This window comes from Balaenoptera physalus (assembly GCF_965194825.1).
Source record: "Balaenoptera physalus genome assembly, chromosome: 12".
Taxonomy (NCBI): Eukaryota; Metazoa; Chordata; class Mammalia; order Artiodactyla; family Balaenopteridae; genus Balaenoptera; species Balaenoptera physalus.
In genome coordinates this window covers 67,245,424-67,265,309 of record NC_138897.1, presented here as the reverse complement: position 1 = coordinate 67,265,309, position 19,886 = coordinate 67,245,424, and the positions used below count along the sequence as shown (strand labels likewise).

General features: G+C 40.5%; 1 protein-coding gene across 5 annotated transcripts in view; it reads left to right on the top strand.

Annotated features, from left to right (window-relative positions):
• PIEZO2 (piezo type mechanosensitive ion channel component 2) overlaps positions 1 to 19,886 on the top strand; it is a 343,647-nt gene that overhangs the window by 288,668 nt on the left and 35,093 nt on the right. For 4 of the 5 annotated variants that reach the window (XM_082416414.1, XM_082416413.1, XM_082416415.1 and 1 more), the window contains 5 exons: positions 3,687 to 3,793; positions 8,702 to 8,816; positions 13,353 to 13,421; positions 16,844 to 17,010; positions 18,398 to 18,564. In XM_082416414.1, the coding sequence (XP_082272540.1) occupies positions 3,687 to 3,793; positions 8,702 to 8,816; positions 13,353 to 13,421; positions 16,844 to 17,010; positions 18,398 to 18,564 (625 nt within the window). Of the gene's footprint in view, positions 1 to 3,686; positions 3,794 to 5,048; positions 5,148 to 8,701; positions 8,817 to 13,352; positions 13,422 to 16,843; positions 17,011 to 18,397; positions 18,565 to 19,886 lie in introns of all 5 variants that reach the window. The other variant, XM_082416417.1, reaches the window with a different exon arrangement.

Here is a 19,886-nt window from a genome sequence, read left to right as displayed (position 1 = left end):
TTTGCATGTAAAATTTCTGGGCAATTTATTAAACATAAAGATGAGGACACCTTAAAACACATTTACTTTCTCACCCTGCCTCCTTCCCAGTTTCAAAACAGCTCTAAAACTACACTCTAACTTCAACGCCCAACATGTGGCTGGCCTCAGAGGCACCCGCAGCTCAGCCAGGACCAATTCAGAGCAAAGTCAGAAGATGGTTTTGGAAAAGCAGAGCTTCATAGACACACAGAATTGGAGCATTTCCCCCTCTGATCACAGAAAAAAAAAAAAAATGGATGAGGAATCGTGGAACTCAGTGACTTTATCTGCTCCGCTTAGCAAAGGACACAGCACTCACTATTGGCGATGGTATTCTAATGGAATGATCCATTTCAATCTGGCCCTCCTTGAATTTGTTAGAATATTGAATAATTATTAGTTATCTTGCAAATTACTCATAATGTCTTCAGCCTTTTGCGTCTTATATTGTGTCTCGATTACTGTAGCTAATGTAATCATACAAGTAATATCACCAAGGTCCGTAACATCAACACGGTGATATTCAGAATCACTAGAAAATCACATAGATCAGAATCCTTTCCCTCACCTAATTCTTACTGTCATTTAGATCTGGTATTGGCCTTTCACCCAAGAAATAATTTCCTAAAATCAGCAAGCCAGTTTGAGGAAGTGATATTCAAAATTTGCTCAGGATACCTGGATGTAATCAAATGTAATCCCAAAAATTGAATTTTAGCATTAATGGTATAAAAAAAAATCCATGAGTTCTAAAGAGTTTCATTTTATTTGCTGCTCAAGTCAAAAGACAAAGATTCAAGTTGAAATTCCGTGTGACTCTTATGGTCCCCTGGCGTGTCAGTCATGCTAACAATCTCGTAGTGCAGATGCTGTGTGCCGATTTCTATCAAGTCACAAGTGAACTGTGCCGATCTTTCTGTTTTAAAGGACCCTTTGCTAGTTTAGAGAGACCTATCCATTTCAAAATGGTGTCATACTGATGTTTTGTCCTTTCATCCCGGGGGTACATTCCCACTGCAATCATTGTGGTTCTTTCCTTTGCTCATGTAAACATTGCATTTTGGAAGGAATTGGATATGGTCTTTGATCATCACCTTATGAGTTGGTTATCCTTGAAAGAACTTCTTCTGAAGGTTATTGACTTTAGATTTTCTGATTCATTTCACCCTCATTATATCAAGTTCTTGAAGGCTGGTATTACACTACCTGTGCCTGTTACAAGACTTCCAGTGCAATAATGCTGAGATGTGTGCCACTCATAGTTTGGAATCAGAGTCTGACTGTGGCGTTAAAATTTTTCTACAAAACATATTCCTTTTTACAAGCTGGTAAGGAAAGGAAAGAAATTGACATGAGGTTTATTTTGTAGACTGTGACGATTTCCAGAACTTGCCTGGAAGCACTTTATTGAAAGCCCTTTTTCTGATCTCTTGAGTCATTGGGCTTTTAAATATTCCTTAGAGGTGCCAAGTGTAAGAATAAGTGTCTTTGGAGTGCCCTTGTGTAAACCCATTGACGACGTAATAATGCTGTTACGTTGTTCATATTATCGGTAAGCATCTGAGATGCTTAACATGGTCTGCAGGGGACACCCTCTCAGTTCCATATCTATGTGCACACAAACCATTGCATCATTGCTGTTCAATGATACCTTCCATCCTTGTGTAGTGGGTCTCCGTGCCAATTCTGTACAGCCTAAGTCAGTGCCAAGTGTCACTTTATTGTCAAATATCTGAAATAAAGGGCCAAGTTCCTTTGGGATACAAGTGGTGGGATTTTAAAAGTCATTTTCACACTCAGCCGTCAGCATCAGCATTCATGGTACATATATGGACCCAGGCTGGGGCAGGATAACTATGAGAACCCAGAAACGTATATATAAGAGCTTCTCTACTTATTATTAGCAGATAGAACTTCAGAAAATATTCTCTGTTTCCTAGTTTTATTTCAATAACAATTTATAAAGGAATTGGAGACTTTTAAAATACTTCTTTTTTTGATGTGTTAATTGTACTTGTCACATACAAATTGGCAACATTTTTCAGATAATAAAAATCAGTGTTATGACTGTTTGTGATGAAAAATGTTTGGACTCAGTATCCACATGAAAAAAAGTTATTGAAGGTATGATTGAATACAATTGAAGCTATTGTTGATTTTAGAGCCTATAATGAGGGTAAAATGTTCAATATTGGAAATTTCGGTTTTTACCAAATGACCACGTGACGTCAAGTCAATGTGACTTTCCCTCAAATCTCTGAGCTTATCTGAAGTGTTACTTTCATGGTCGCCCTCACTGTCCAACAGAATGCTGTGACTTTGGTTTGTTCTTGCTTATTCTTACCTTATTTTGAATTGCGTTTATTTCCTCAGGCTTAGGCCCAGTCCTCTGGGCCTGGTTCTTTCTTCAAAATAAAAATAACAAATTACAGTGCTTCTGTTCAAGGATATAAGGCCCAATTCATTCACACTGCATCTTCATGATGGAGGCTTCAGATTTGTCTGAAATCTGGGCAAAATTATTCACTGTCGTGTTTAGTGATATTCAAGCAACTAATTTTCAACAAGCCAAGGTTCCCCATGACCTTACAACGGATAAGTCCAAAGGATAAATAAAGACATCACATGATGTCATCCAAAAGACACCTCAGCATTTGAAAACACAAATATAACTTGAAAATATGAATATGTTTTCCTGCAATGATGGTACAGTTCTTGTAGCATCAGAAATGCACATGCTGGGTCTCTTTTCTCTGATAAAGTAATGATCAAATTGATAAAGATTCCATTCTCAAACTTCTTTAAGTCTCTGAACATTTCAGCTCTCTCTGCTCCCGTGCTTAAGACAGCCATATGTCCTGGTAGGGACAGTGTCAGGCAAGGCAAGGACGGTCCATACTGTTTGTGCTTTGGGTCTTAAGGTCGGTACAGTTCTCCTCGAATTTCAGTAAGTGACTGAGGGCTCCTGGTTGACCAGAAGTCTCACAGCGCTAAACTGTGTGGACCATGTCTGCCAGGCCTCCATCTGTCCCATCCTAGGTGTAGGAACAGCCAGAGTATGGTGGTGGTGCTCTGTTTTTGATGTTACCTGCCCATTTGCTCCTCATGACAATGTGTGATTTTTTTAAAAAAACTCTTTCAAATGTCTTGCCATCTGTGTTACGGCCCCGTGTCTGCATAGTATGAAGTGAAGGAGAAGGCTGGTGACACTGATTCTTGGTCCTGAATCATCCTGATTAGCTTTGCTACAGCAGTTTGGACCCATTCAGACAACACCAAAGCCTCTGCTTCACTTTGGCCTTGCCTAAAGGCCCCAAAGTGCTGAATTGTGACACGATAATAGTTTTCAGTCCTTTGGCCATCTTGGTAACAAAAGCGGTTGCTGCAGAGTTGATCTGGTGCATCTGTGTCAAATTTGTTATGAAAAAGGAAGAAAACGCCAGATGAATGCAGCAGCGGCCAGGTCTCCTCGGAGGCCTGGACAAGGCCTGGTGCTCTGCAGACCACATAGCACCTCCTCATCTCCTGTTTCCTCCACCCCACCAACGTCTCTTGCTGTGGTCCTTTGAAGGACAATTTGTGTGTCTTTGGGGGCATTTCATTCATACGCCCCCAGTTATCTCATATCTCTTCCAAGAAATAAGTAAATATTTTGTTCTGCTTAGTGGTCAGGAGTGGAGATTACTATTTGTTTGAAACGGACAGTGAAGAGGAGGAAGAGGAAGAATTAAAAAAGGAAGATGAAGAGCCTCCACGAAGGTCAGCTTTCCAGGTAATTACGGGGATGAGGGAATCACGGTCTTTGCTAGTTGAAGAGTTTTTCTTTTTGACAGACCTTGATTGCAGGCCTAGATTTCTTCTGCCGTGTTCATATGTTGTAGCTCCCAGAAGCTTCTGATTTACATCTGAAATAGTGTGTCCCGTCCTGCTGCTTGCTGTCAGCGTTGCCATCATTACTGCAAGAGTTGCTGCAAGAGCACTGGTCCAGCCAGGGCTTCGTTCATTTGCATCAAAAAAAAAAAAAAAATTGATGCTCTAAACAAAAATAAGCCTTCCTTGGGTGAACTTTCTTTTGCTGGCCTTGCTTTGGATTGTTTGAGTGGACTTCTAGTTCCATAGGTGAAACAGCTGACCATGAAAATAAAATCCCTGCTTTGTTGTGAAAACAAACGGTCATTTCAGTGTTACTTCAAATTTTGAAAATCAGTTCCGTTTGTATTGCTAAAGATTTTAGAATGTATTAAAATCATGGAAACCTCCAGCCCAGTTTTGACGTTCTCAGCTTAACTGCCTTTCTTTTTCAGAGCCTGCTGTATCGTTCTCGGTGATATGAATCACCAGCCTAGTATCGTGTATCCAGTGAACGTATAGTGCTTGTTAAAGTTGTGGGCTTGTCAGTAGAGTTACCTATGGGATGAAAACTTGGTATAGATTTCTGTTACAAAGGAGCGCATATAGGACTCTTCTTTCCCATTTGTTAGACTACAAGGCACACAGAAAGATGTCCATCCTGGCTCATGACGTGTCCATGAGAAGGCCATTGTCAGCTTGTTGGCCAGGTCTTCCCAAGCTGGCAGGTCACCTCCACCCCTGTCTTCCCAATGAAATTGAAGAACTAAATTATTCACCAGGACACCTTGCTCTGATGCTTTGTCACCGGCCCCGTTGCCTCCTGTGTGTGTTTCTTGATGACATTGTCTGTGTGCATGTGTGTAGCTGGCTTATCGAATACTAATGACTTGACTTGTTTATTTTTATTCCAACGAGTTTTCTTCTAACCATCACTCATCATGCAGCAGAGGAGAGAACATGACCATCTTCACCATTTTTACAGATTACATGAACGATAGGCTATTTTCTTTATTCCTAACCTACAAGCAGGGTACATTTTATTCCACATTCAGTGATGAGCACGCCTTAACCTAGTCGATGTAATTATAGAGACAAACTCATACCGATGTCATATATTAAGTGATCAGTTTTTGGTTTTTTTCTACTAATTACTCTTGCTTTGTCCTTCTTTGTAGAGAGCTATTGGGAAGTTTGCGTCAGCCATTTTAGCCTTGCCAAAGTCTGTCATTAAACTTCCCAAAACTATTCTTCAGTATTTAATCAGAGCTGCAAAGGTATTTGATGTTTTACTGATGTGTGGTGTGTGGCCCTCCGCTCTGTAGACCTTTAGACGAGCAGATCCCGTTGCTCCACATCTGTGTTTTCCCTGTTCTATACATCGTATGATGAAGGAATTAGAAGAATTTAAAATATCAGGCAAACGTTTCCAAAAACTGTTCTGAGAAGACAAATTTCTTATTATGTGTTTTTCGGTGGACATCAGAGCCGATTAAAAAAATAGAAAGAGAAAATGCAGATACAGATCTAATTTCTGCCCTTCTCGTAGTTTCGCCTAAGTCACATCTTGTGTTAAAAGGTCACATCTGGTTGCATGCATCAGATATGATGTGTCAGAGTATGATCATTTTTCTCAGAAAGCTGGTAAAATTAGGAATCAGTAATAAAAGACTCATTTTGCTCCATCTCCTTTTTGACTCCCTTTTAAGCCTCCATCTTCCTAAATTGGACTCTTCTGGCATCTTCTGCCCTGCGTTCAGCATCTCTCTTCACTGGGCTGAGCTGCCGTGGATGGTCCATGCGGCCTCCACACTCCATGTCGTTAGGGATGCTGCTGAATAAACTGTTACAGTTATTTGTTGATTCACCCAGGAAACAACAGAAAGTATCCAGCTACCTATGCTGTGGTCACTAAGTTACTGGAAATCGTAAATAATGAATCGCTATTCTTGTACTTTATAGAAAGCCATTTCTCCTGCCTTAATCTGGAGTAAGCACTTGAACTAATAAAATGTTCCTCCCGGGTTTGGATAGCGAGGGAGACCTTTGCTTCTCACCTTTCACCTGGGGGTCTTATTTAAGTGCAGGTTATTTCGATTCAGCAGGTCCAGTGGGACCTGAAATTCTATGTTTTTCTCAAGCTCCCAGGTGAAGTGTAAATGCTGGTTTGCCTTGAGTAGCAGGGTCTAGACCTCTGGGCTCCCTCCCTTTTTAAAATGCCAGGATTCTGACTTTTAGTTTAATATTCCCTGTTGCCACTTCCCTGGGTTTCTTTTCCTCCCCCCTTTTATGACGGCACTGTGAGTCTCTCCATTCATATATAAGAATTTATATGAAAGACTACAATGTGATTATCCCCCATCTTACTGTAAAGAAAAAAAGAATTGTTACTGGCAACAAAAAGAAAGGTCTGGATCACAACTGAATTAAAGAACATTTTAGAAAACAACCAATTTCAGTTAAAGATCTACACTTCCATAAAGTTCTCTCCTGTTTCAAAAATTAAATGTATTTTGCATAAGACGTTTTCAGTCAAAGGAATCCCATTTCCCTAACATTTACGGTGAAATCACTTAGGGTAGAGTCTGAGATGAAGTTGGGCTAGTGGCAGCAGCAGTTGGAGAAGCCAGACGTCATTTATGCACATTTTCATGTGTTTTTCTGCTTAGGATTAGTATGCGTGTGTCTTTTCTCCAGAGACACCATGACACTGGGTGATAGTTACCTCTGTGACTTCAGAATTGAGATGTTTCAGAATGAAATTAACTCAGTGTCTCAACTCTGTAAGAATTGGGATGTTTCCTCTTCCTTCTTCATTATCAACTTTTTCCTGAAACAGCTGGCCTGATCCTCTGTCCGATGTTCCTGGAACTGTAAAATATTTGTATTTCCAAACATCGACATGGAGATCATTTACCTACAAATGAGGACTTGTCATAATAGTCTCTCCGTCCCTCCTTTCCCCTTATTTGCATGATCCAAACTCTCATCTCAGTGAGAAAGCACCAACAGGATCAATCATTTAAGGGCCACACGTAGCACCAGGAATGCCTTTCCAATAAGGCAACATCTGAGTGGCCCGAGCCCTTTCTACGAGACTCCTTCAGTTCTGTCCTGAACCCACCCTGCTCTCTCCTTCCCACCCTCCCTCCCAGAGGCTTCATTTTTCTTCAGAGCAAAAGACTTGTGCACCTAATACATTCACAAATCCTGAATCACTTTCTTATTTTCTACTTTGGCATTCTTGCATTATCTAAAACCAGTATCATAATAACACTTTTTTTAAGGAAATGCCACCATATGTATCTGTTAAGCCTGAAAATTTCTCGAGTTTAGCAGTTCAGAATTTTTTAAAAAATCAATATTTTGCCGAAGCAAGTTTGCCTATTAACATCCTAAACCTCAGAGATACTCTTAGTAGAATTCCCAATTAACACGCTCAATAAACATCGACCATAAATTCCTTTTTTTGTTGCTTCTCCTTCAAATTCCGATTCATCGTCTCACTTTCCAAAATATGCTTTTGGCATAAAATAGGATAATTTTTTGCCTCCTGGGTTTATTATTCAGAAACTGTACAGATCTTACATGTGTGTGAATTGCCCGTAAGATTCAGATTTCTACCTGTGAAGAAAAAGGAAATGTTCTGTCTTAGTAACCCATGACCTTTACATTTCCATGTATGGAAAAGTTGAATCCCTCTTTATTTTTACAATGCCAGTGGTTTGCTTACACTCTCTTTTTCAAAGATTTCAGAAATCTGAAAATAATATAGAATAAAATGAAAGTGTCTGGGTTTTCAAGCGCCCCCAGGAAACATTCCTTTAACTTTATCTTCATAATAGAAAACCCAGCTTCCCTGAGACCAGGTGTGTGTGGGTGCACGCAGAGCATGCTGCTCGGCTTTGAGGTTGTGGATGGCTGACTTTGCGTATCAGGGTTTTCTTTCTCTTCCTTCTGCATGACTTGGGATACTCTTGGTGGGCGGGCTGTTCACAATTGCTCTATTACGGTTATTGGTTGTACTGTATTAATGCAACTGTTTTTAGCTATTGAACGAAAATGACAAAAGGCAACCAGAGGCACCCCAGTTTTCCTTCTGTACCATTCTGGAATAACCCCTTAACCTCATACCACATTATTTTTCCTCTCAAATACTAATCAATCTACAAAGCCCTTTCTCAAGTTGCAGTTGTAATAGCTGTTATTCACAAGAGAGAGTATTGGGAATTCCCTGGTGGTCCAGTGGTTAGAGCTCCATGCTTCCACTGCAGGGGACACAGGTTCGATCCCTGGTCGGGGAACTAAGATCCTGCAAGCTGAGTGGCATGGCAAAACAAACAAACAAACAAAAAACAGAAAAAAGAAGAGAGAGTATCAAACATGCAAAAGTATTTTCCCAAAGTAAATGAACAAAAGATGTTTTGGGTTTAACTCAAAGTTTATTTGTGCCGGGAGAAAACGAATGACACTTAGCCAGGCTTCCAGCTTATTCCTAGCGTGTATAATGCAATAGAATCAGGAACTAAGTATCACAAATGGTGGTGGGATGTGGGGATGTGGGAGAAATGGTGGTTTGTAGACCCAAAGTATTTCATGATTGTCTGATACCGAAGAAAATATATGCCTACAACATCTGTTTTCACATTTTATTTCATGATAATGGAAATAGCACAGGTCAGCTCAGTGTATTGAGGGATATGTGAAAGGGAAGTTTAGTTTGTGTTGAGAGAAAAAAAAATTCTGAAAGTCAGGCAGCTTGGTATTGGTCCCTTTTCTTTTAATTCAGCTTATTAAAAATCCAGAAAATAATGGCGCTTTCTCCCTTCAGTTTGTTTATCAAGCCTGGATTACTGACCCTAAAACAGCACTCCGACAGAGGCGCAAAGAGAAAAAAAGATCTGCAAAAGAAGAACAGAAAAGAAGGAGAAAAGGATCTGGGGATGGTGAGTGATGAATGCAGCAGCACCCCTGCTTCTGTGATCTTGAACACAAATAAGGAACTGCAAAGGACAAGCTTGGGAGGAATGAAATTCTTGACTTCTAAAGAGTGCAAAGAGTTTTACTTACCCTTCATTATTCAGGTCTTGGAATAAATTAAAACATGAATTTAAGTTAAGGTGCATTTTATAAAGCGAGAAGAGAGAGAGAAGCAAAATAAACCTGAAGAAAGTAGAAGGAAAATAATAATTTTTAGGTGGATATTAAGTCATAGAAAAGAAATATAAGACAGGACCTGATTATTAAGTGAAAAGCTCTTCTTGGAAAAAACTAATGATAAAGATGAACCTATGGAAATTTGATCAAGAAAAAAAGGGAAAGCACAATTAAAGAGAAGTCAGGAACCAAAATGGAACATAACCACCGGTGCCATATTCAACATTATACTGATTCATTTGAAAACATATGATAGGAACACATCTCTAAGGGGGAAAAGAATTCCAAACGACAATAAAACACACCAAAAGCAAAGTTAAAGAGCAAGTGGGGCAATCAGGAAAAATATTTTCATTATGTATCAGACTAAAGATTAGTGTTCCGGATGTATTAAGAACTTCTAAAAATCAGTAAAAGAAAAATTCAACCCAATGAATGAACGGATGTGAAAAACAATTCAAGATCAGAAAATAGAAATGGCCAAAAGGAGCTCAATTTCACTAGTAGTACAAGAAACACAAACTAAGTATTTTGACATACTGTTTTTTTAACCTATTGGATTGGCAAGAACCTAAACATTTGATAATATCACTGTTTGGAGCTAGTGAGGGCATACATATTTGTGGTGTTCTAAAGCAGCATATCCACTTTGAAGAGCAGGTGTCAGTATCCATGAAAATTTTAAATGTGTCTCCTACCAGATATCTGTCCCACCTCCAGGTGTATGGCTTAACTTGAATCAATATTTACACATGAGCGCAAGCACACGTGTCTAAGAATATTCATCAGACATTATTTATAACTAACAAAAATTTGGAAACCTCCTGAATGCCCACGTAAAGAAGAAGAATCAAGTAAATTATGTTACCAATGTATTACAGCATACGATTTAGTAATTTAAAAAATGAGATGGACTACTATGAACTGACTTGGAGAACAATTCCTGACACATTGTTAAATGAAAAGCATTATGTTGCAAACTGGCATGCACATTATGAAACCATTTATGAAACAAAGGAAACCAAAGTGCCTCCAGACAATATTTTGCATTTTTAATGGGTACATATAGTCGTGTATAAATGCCAGAGGAAGATCAGGAAGAATACTTAGCAAGTTAATTACAGTGGTGACTTCTGGCAGGGGTGGGGGAGACTGAGATTAAGGGGTAGGATTAAAGGGAACTTTAGGCTTGTTATATTTTAGTTCTTTACACAGAAAATGTATATATAGATTCTTTGTGAAATTAAAAATGTATTCAAAAAAGAAAAGAAAAGGAAAACATAATTTCTAATGGAACTCTAATTGCAAAGCTGTTCTCCTTTTTGACCATTCTGGTCCCTGCTACCTCCTGGTAGCTTTTATTTTATTTTAGTTTATTGGTTTAAAAAGGCAAAGTTAAAACACAGGCAATGTAGCAAGTCAAGCAATAAAGAAGTGGATGCACAGTCTGGCCTTGAAAGCTACCCTAAGGCACCAAACCCTTGCATTGGTTGTGCTCTCTTCCACCCCTTTCCTGTGATGTACAGGCAATGTTTCCTTTGTTTCAAAAATGAGTCCATGCCGTCCAAATTCTCCTGTACGTTCATTAGCAATGTATCATGAACACTTCTCCAATTAAGTATTTATAAAACTATATCATCCTTTTTTAATAGCTGCAAAATATTCTATAATATGCATATGCATAATTTATCCAACTCTTCCATCACTAATGGACATAAGGTTTGCTTCCAGATTTTGCCACAATTAAGAATGCTATCATAGATATCCTTGCACAGAAGATATCCTTGCACAGAAGTTCACATATAGTCGTGTGTGTGTGTTTTTAAATGCATGGCAAAAAGTCAGGAAGAACACACACTTTCCACAAAATAGATGATCAAAAGTGGGATTTCTGGGTTAAAGTGGGTGCTTTTTTACTTTAATAAATATTTTCCTAAAAGGTTTTAGAAATTTACAGTCCTATGTATAAGGTGAAGGAGTGTCTATTCCCCTGTAGCCTTATCCCATAGGCTATTATTACTGTTTTTATTGTGTGTCTTTCTCAAGGATGACAAACGGCTTTGATTTTCATTTGAATTTTCCTAACTAATGAGATTGAACATTTTTTATTTCATATTTTCTTGGTATTTTTTACTTTCAAATCTAAGATTTAAAATTTTTATCATGTTCCATACTATCATTCTATTGGGTTGTTTGTCTTTATTAATGTAGGAAATATTTATATGTTAGGGATATTATCCTTTTTTATGTGTTACAAGTATCTTTTTTCCAATCCAATGCTTATCTTTTGATTTAGTTTATGGTATATGTTTTCTAAGCAATGTTTAATTTTTTTGTGTTGTCAAATAGGTCCGAATTTCTTTTTGCAATTTCTATGTTTTGTCTTGTTTAAGGAAGTCTTCCCCCCCAATTTTATGCAAATGTTTTCTTATATTTCCTCTTAATTTTATTTACCTTTTGAATTTTTTATTATTCTGTGAAGTAGAGATCTATTATGCTAAACCTGTTTGGTAATGTCTTCCTTTTTCCATTGAAGTTAAATGCTCCTTTTCTCAGTATTAAGCTCCCATTTGTGGTATGGCTCTTAGATATGTTTCTGGACTCTGTATTCTGATCCACTATCCTACTGTCTAGATCTGGGCCACTGTCATATATTTTTGAGTCCAGTAGCTAGAGTTAGTTTTAATATTTAGTGTTGCAAACTTCCCTCACTATGCCCCTTTTTTCAAAATTGTATTTGCTATTCTCAGACATTTGTTCTTCCAAAATTATTGGGCCAATTCTAAAAAATCTTTAGTCATCTTATTAATATCTCATTAGTCTGTATCATGAAGATTATTTCATGCGTAGATACACCATTGTTTACCTACAAATCTAGGACAGCAATAATTCAAAGATATTGGGACAGAAATAAATGTTTATTTCTTTAATAAATATTTATTCAGCACCTTCTTGATACAAGGGATCATCCCTTCTTCGTCGGCAGATGAAACAAATAGCATCTGTCCTCCCAAAGTGCCAGCTGCCTTTGTGCTTTCCGTGCAATAACTCACTCGCCTCTCACTCCCTGCCCTACACTTGGGGATGTGAGGTCCCAAAGAGTGAAGGAACCTGCACTGGTCACAGCCAGCTAGTGAGTGGTGGGTCTGGGATTCATAGCAGGTGTCCTGGCTCCAGACCCCTCCACCTTAACCAGTAGGGAACACAAATATAGGGGGAATAATCCCTGTTGACATAGAAACTGCAAGGTTTCATTTAAAAAATAAGCATACATAGAATAGTGTGGGACCAGAGGACAAAAGGTGACTTATGACCCAGAGTGCAAAGGAATACAGTACTTCGTGCAAAAGATAGTCTTTGACCAGAGCCTGGCAGAAGAAAGCAAGTTCGTGTATGAAAACTAAAGAGCAGGTCAGCTTAGCTAGTAAAGACAGGATGTGAAACAGAGCAGCAGAAAAGAGCGCAGTAGGAAATAAGTTTGGGAAGATTAACTGGAGTCAGGTTGTGAATCGTCTTTGATAGAGTTACCAGATAAAATACATGAACCCCGGTTCTAGTTGAATTTGTTAGAAAAACAACAAATAATCTTTAAGCTTCAGTATAATTTGGACATATTGCATGGGATTTACCTACACTAAAAAATGATGTGTTATTTATCTTAAATTCAAATTTAACCAGGTGTCCTATATTCTCATTTGCTAGATCTGGCAACCTCAGCCTTAAAAGATGAGGCTAAGAAATAAAATGAAACTCTGTGATGTCATTTTAAGGGTGACCCACTAAAATTTATAACATTACCCCGAGGTGTTCAAAATTACAACTTCACAGTGTGTAACAGGAGTCAGCACACTTTTTCTGTAAAGGGCCGGATGGTAAATATTGTAAGCTTTGCAGGCTGTAAACTCCTGCTGCAACTCAACCCTGCCATCTTGGGATGAGAGCAGCCTTGGACGGTATGTCCACAAATGGGTGTAGCTGTGTTCCGGTAAAATTTGAATTTCATGTAATTTTCATATGCACAAAATATTATTGTTCTTCAGACTTTTTTCAACTATTAAAAATAGTTGAACTCACAGGCCATTTAACAACAGGAAGCAGGAAAGATTTCGCCAGAGGACTGTAGTTTACCCACCCCTAGTTCCATGATTCTCATTCTGGAGTGGAGTGAAGAGAATCTGAAAGCTCAGAATTCTTATGACTTTTCCCCAGGAGCTCTTCAAATCGGCAGAATGTCCTAGATTTCATTATAAAATTCCTCTGAATCCAGAAGAGTAGTGTTGGCATTCATTTACCATAAAAGGATGTAACCCGTGTTTCTCAAACAGTCTTGGCAGGTTCTGTGGAGTGGGAAGACCGGGAGGATGAACCGATCAAGAAGAAGTCTGATGGACCAGGTAACAAAATAAAGGCTCCCATCGGCGGTGGGGAGATTGGAACTTGTTTCTTGCCCAGATAGTACATAATGGAAGGCTGCCTGAAAACAGTGAATTAAATCCTGTTGCTGCACTGTGTCTTAATAATGTGTCCCTTGAAATCTCATCTCTAGTGAAATTGCAAAGGCACTCCAAAAAGTAGACCTGACCTTTACACTGTGGGATGAAATGTTGGGTTAGAGTCGGCTTGTAAATTCCTTTATCCAAGAACCTATGAAAGGGAGTTTGGAGAGCAACTTGTAAATGTCCCAGGGAAGCCATCAGAGTAGAGGCACAAAAAATATTGGCAATTAATTTAAAGTACATGGAAAAGGAGTGAAGTGAGAAGTAAGTCACTGCGGAACTGAGCGGGCCTCCAGGCTTGGGCCAACCTCCTCGTCTTAGGGAAGAAAACCAAACCCCACTGCGTTTGCTCAGGACTCCACACAGTGGGGGACAGAACCGGTGTCTTCTAACCCCTAGCCCAGTCACAGTGCCGTTTAGGCTTCACGGAGTCCACGATTGGGAGGAAGATTTCTCCATCAGGAAAAAAAGAGGCGAAACAAAAGCCTCCAAATGCAATGAACCCAGATGCCTCTTGGCTCCACAGACGCCGCTTCCTCTCTCACGGGGCTGGCATTCCTGTAAGCATCACTTAGCAGCAGGCAAGGTTTTCAGGCTCTTTTGCTCTGGACACAGATACATCCAAGGATGCCATCTGCTGACACAAAATGAGGTTTCCTGAATGCTCTCCAAGCCCTCGGAGGCACAATCCTTGAACCTGGCCTTCACATCCAGATAATCGGCTCATATGTCTGTCGGACCACATACCCCATTATTGCTGCAAAGCTTTATCACGCTTTGGATGGCACAGCTCCTTTGCCAGGCACTTTTCCATGAGCTTTACACGCATTGACTTGTTCAACCCCCTCAAAGCCCTCTTCCCCATTTAACCAAGAAGAAACTGAGGCAGAGAAAAATTAGCCAACTTCTCCAAATCTATACAACCACTCAAGGATAGAGTTGGGATTTGGATCCAAGGACTCAGAATCCAGAGTCTGTGCTCTTAACAACTATGCCCTCCGGCCTCTACGGTTAAAAAATAAACAAGAATAAGAATTCTAATTTCCCATGTGAGTCTATGATCACCCCAGTGGGTAAAGTGCACGTTATGTTACACAGGGCTCCAACATAGTCAGGAACACCATAAGCAAAACCGTGAAATAATTAGGCTTATTTTCACAGCTTCTAACAAAATAATTGTGAATATATGAAAAAAAAATAGGTCGTCAAAAATATAAGATGCTGCTAAAGTTTATCAAGTTTAGTCCTTCAGCCTCCAGGGGTCGAACTTGCCCTTGATGTCTACACGAAGAGGCTGTGGGCAGTCAGTATCTGCCAGGTGGGGCTCTCTTGGCCGGTTCCTCTGGGCCTGCTTGACCCAGAGGCTCAAGGCCCCTTCTCACTACATGGTTCCCCCAGCTCCTTTTCCAGAGTCCCAGCTGGCAGCTCCAAGGTTCCTGTGACCTCAGTAGGTAGCGCCGTCTACCACTTCCTTGTGTCTCCCTGACCCACCTGGACCATGTGTGGAGCCCATACACTAGCTAAGCTTCCCTTGGATGGTTTTCCTCTGAAAAGAGCAAAATTTCACCTGAGAGAAGTTCCGCCTTTCTCCTAGGCCACCCAAATGCACAAATAATTGTTTTTCCATGACGAAGTCAAACTCTGGTTCACGTTTCAGTCTTTAAAGTAGAGAGAGGACAGCGACAGGGGTGGGCCCTACACCTGGGCTAGAGGTTGCAAGACTCCACCACTCCTGGGCCAAATCCCACCTGCCACCTGTTCTTCTGTGGCTTGTTAGCCAAGGATGACTTTTACCACGTTTCATGGCTGGAAAAAAATCAAAAGAAGACGAGTATTTAATGACATATGAAAATTATGGGATTCAAGTGTCAGTTGTCCGTCATTAAAGTTTGGTAACCCAGGCTTGCCCGTTGATAGACGATCCACCCACTGTCTACAGCTGCTTTCACACCAGCACAGCCGAGATGGCCAGAGACAGCAAGCCTGCAAAGCTGGAAATGTGTACTGTACGGCCCCATCCAGAAAATGACTCCCCTCACAGAAAAGCTTATGCCAGTGAATTTTGCCTTTTTCTACCTGCTGTATTAGTGACCTTAAACTACAACCATTCCAAACTATCATCATTAATCATAAATTCATTATGCTCTTACTATGACAGTTGAATCTGATTTCCTTTTTCTGGTGAGAGGAAGAGTGAAGGATACAGGTTATTTTTCTTATTGAGGGTGTTGGTGGTGGTGCCTTGATTTTTTTTTTTTTTAGACAATAAGGCAATCCTTAATTCATTGTCGTGTTCACTAAGTATTCCCTTTATTGCAGTCAGTGTTTGAAATAGCTAATAAAACTAATTTTTTTAAAAGCCAAAGTAAAAATATGTACACATGGATGGTGATTTGGTGATGTGTCTTGAAGCGTTCCTTGTATACCAGTTGAAAAAGCACTGATTTACAGGAAGCAATGAGTAAGACAGACAGTTAATATGGGATCTTCCCTCTTTTATTTTGATTCTGACCTAAAATAAGTTATGTCACAGCCGTGACCCAGAGCTCACGTTGAATTCCGGGGGTGCCGGAGAGGCACGACATCAGGGATATGGTGGGAACCCGAGCGGAGCTTGTCACACGCGGCCTCCCGGGCTGGTCCCCAGTCACAGCTGAGATGAGGAAGGCAGCCCAGGGTCATTGGGAATCTCGGGGCTCCTGTGGTTTGGAGAGGACTGACCCCCCCCAACCCCCGTGGAAAATTTTGTAGTTAGCACAGCTCGATGTCATTAAATACATATGGAGAAGATAAGTCAGTGGTTTAGACAGACTCTTAGTGTGTGGACTGAATTCCCTACAAAATACCTTTAAGGTGGTTTAACTGCAGTCCAGCTGCAGTGAGAAGCATCAGAGTCTTCTGAACCAACAGAATTGTTTCCCACGACAATTGTTACTTAAGAAAAGAAGAAACGTACAGGAAAAGCATTAAAGGACCCAGTTACCTGGATAGATACAGACTGTTTCTGTCCCTGCGTCAGTAACAAATATCTTTGAGCACAATCTCTACTTTTAATCAAACCTGTTAACTGCATACGGACCTATTCTGACTGATGCTTTGACCCAAGGTTAAAAACTCTATCCACGTTTTGTTTTGGTGCTTCCGCAGCAGGTGTGGAAAGCTCCGCCCACGGCTTCCTAGCCTGGGGTCCCCCCGACGCCCTTGTCACTCCCTGTTGGGGATGAGGGCAAAACCAGGGCTGCATTTGGTAAAATACCACACACAGCACCGCGGCTGAGGGCACGATGTCCCTTTAAATCGTGTTCTCTTCTTCCTCCTAGATAATATCATCAAGAGGATATTTAATATCCTGAAGTTCACCTGGGTCCTGTTTCTGGCGACCGTGGACAGTTTCACAACGTGGCTGAACTCCATCTCCAGGGAGCACATCGACATCTCCACCGTCCTGAGGATCGAGAGGTGCATGCTGACCAGAGAGATTAAAAAGGTAGCACTGGGGCTTCCCTGGTGGCGCAGTGGTTGAGAATCTGCCTGCCAATGCAGGGGACACGGGTTCAAGCCCTGGTCTGGGAGGATCCCACATGCCGCGGAGCAACTGGGCCCGTGAGCCACAATTACTGAGCCTGCGCGTCTGGAGCCTGTGCTCCGCAACAGGAGAGGCCACGATAGTGAGAGGCCCGCGCACCGTGATGAAGAGTGGCCCCCGCTTGCCACAACTAGAGAAAGCCCTCACACAGAAACGAAGACCCAATATAGCAATCAATCAATCAATCAATAAATCTTAAAAAAAAAAAAAATCCCTGAAAAAAAAGTCATGTAATACTAAATGATCTGGAGGTGAAGCAGAAATGCAGGCTAAATACTTTAAAGAAAAAAAAAAAAAAAAAGTAGCACTGCTGGCGTGATTCTGAAAGTCAGTATCCAGAACCCCAAGTAGGATCAGACAAAATCCGTTCTCTCTAGACAGTCTTTACATAACCCCTTTGCTTTTTTGTATATTTAAGTCTGTTCCATGCTCAGAATGAAAATAATCAGACGCCACAAACACACACACCCACACACCCACACACACACACACACACACACACAGTCCCGGGATCTCGGCCAGTGGGTCCTTTCTGTCGCCTCCCATCACCACCATTTGCAGCTGCACAGGCTCTGCCGTGTCTCATAAAGGAGCATGTTGTATAGTCTGGCAAGTTTGATGTGAAACTTCTCATAGGGAAAATTAGGATATACGCAGAGCCACAAAATACAGCCACAGATGGTTTATAGATTACATTTGAAAATAATAGTTCATTGCTGGAAAAGTTACTCTAACTTAGCAAAATTATCTACATATAAGAAGGGACTTCTTTTTCAATAATTTTACTTTTGGAGATGTAAGTGACATATAACATATTAATTTCAGGTTTACAGCATAATAATTTGGTATTTGTCTGTAATTGTGAAATGATCACCACAGAAAGTCTAGTTCGCATCCATCACCACACCTTATTATAAATTTTTTTCTTGTGATGAGGACTTTGAAGATCTACTCTCTTAGTAACTTTCCAGTATGCAATACAGTATTGTTAACTGTAGTCCCCATGCTGTACATTGCATCCCCAGGATTTATTTATTTTATAACAGAAACTTTGTACATTTGACCATCTTCACCCATAAGCGAGAACGGGTTTCTTGTTCGGCATGATCCAGTAACATCGGGCACCATTAATTCAATGAGTTAATGTCGATCCCCAGCTTGACTAGCTTGGCTTTTCATCCTATTCAAGGTGTGTGTGATGGTGGAGGGTCGTCCATATTGAGAAGTGCCAGGCAGCTGCACAGGCCAGTGCTTCGTAAGGACCGTGACAATGTCTCCTTCTCTGCAGGGCAACGTCCCGACCCGGGAGAGCATCCACATGTACTATCAGAACCACATCATGAACCTTTCCAGAGAGTCGGGACTGGACACCATTGATGACCGTCCTGGCGCCACCACAGGTATACAGACAGCCCACAGGATGGACAGCTTAGATTCCCACGACAGCATCTCCAGGTACGTCACGGGCTCCACGATGGTGTTGCTTTTGACAAAGGTAACAGAGGTGAGAAATGATGGGTGAGGTGCAGATTAATCAGAATCATGCAGGGTGCCCAGCCATTCCGGGCTGTCTCTGTGGCCACAGCCAAGCAGAGCATTGCCCGTCCCTGGACCGGGCAGACAGAAGCAGGAATCAATAATAACTATTAGCAAGACCTGTGTGATTCACAGCCACAGGACTGGGATTTCCAAGCTGGAGTCAAGTCAGACGAACCTTCCGCATCACAAAGTGACTAATTGTATCGAGAGCTGCCTCTTTAATGCCTTTAAAATGCTGCTCCAGAAAGAATCTTCTGTTCTAGAATCTTCTACCATCTATTGCTATCCTTGATCTTTTCCTTTCAGAAACGTTACTTTATGGTTTGTAATTTTAGAAATTTGAGAAGTGGTTCTGTCTGCCCCCATCTTCCACATTGTGTGGTCACAGCCCTGCTTCACACAGGCACCTGTGCTGACCCTTCACCTGTGGCTGCACTAAACACTGTGCATGGGTTTCTTCACTTTATCCTTAAAAGACCCTTCGAGATGTACTGTTATCATCCCCGTTGGACAGAGACATGAGCCTCTTCTGAAATTTCATGAATCTATAGACTATTTCCCAAAGGGGAAAACCACACATAATTACAAATGTTTTCCGTAGAACTTCAGGGGTTTCACGGGCCTCCAGAATATTATATGTGAGCCTGGCTTAAGAATAGTGGTTCCAGAGCCAAACTCTGAACCAAATGAATCAAAGAGAAAATTAGAAAGTGAACTGAAAATCAGTGGTTCATAAAATAAACATACACGATTCCTTATTCCTGAAAGTTACTTATTAGTAAGTTTCAGCTGCATAACCACTGAGAATATGGTCAATTAAGAAAGTAACTAAATACTGTAAATCACAACTTTAGGAGGTTGAAGAAGAAAAAGAAAATAAAGACTGGCCAAAATAAAATCAAGTAACTGCCTTTAAATCTGATCCAAGATGACAAACACAAAGCTGCACCCATAGTCAAAAACTGTGAGGCAGGAGATATTTAAATCCATCGATTGCTTTTTAACAAAGACTGTCAAAATATCCCAAACATTTTAAAATGGTCAATCCGTCAATACATTTACTAGTAGAAAGCCAATACCTTTAAAATTATTTTTTAATGTTCTTTTACTCTTTATTTGTAACCTAAAGAAAAGGGAGACACAATAGGTTCATTATGTCATTAGTAACTGAGTGAACATATTTGCCCTTTCCTTAAAGGCTGAGCAGAACTTCCAGTTTCTTTGTTTAGGAAATTTTC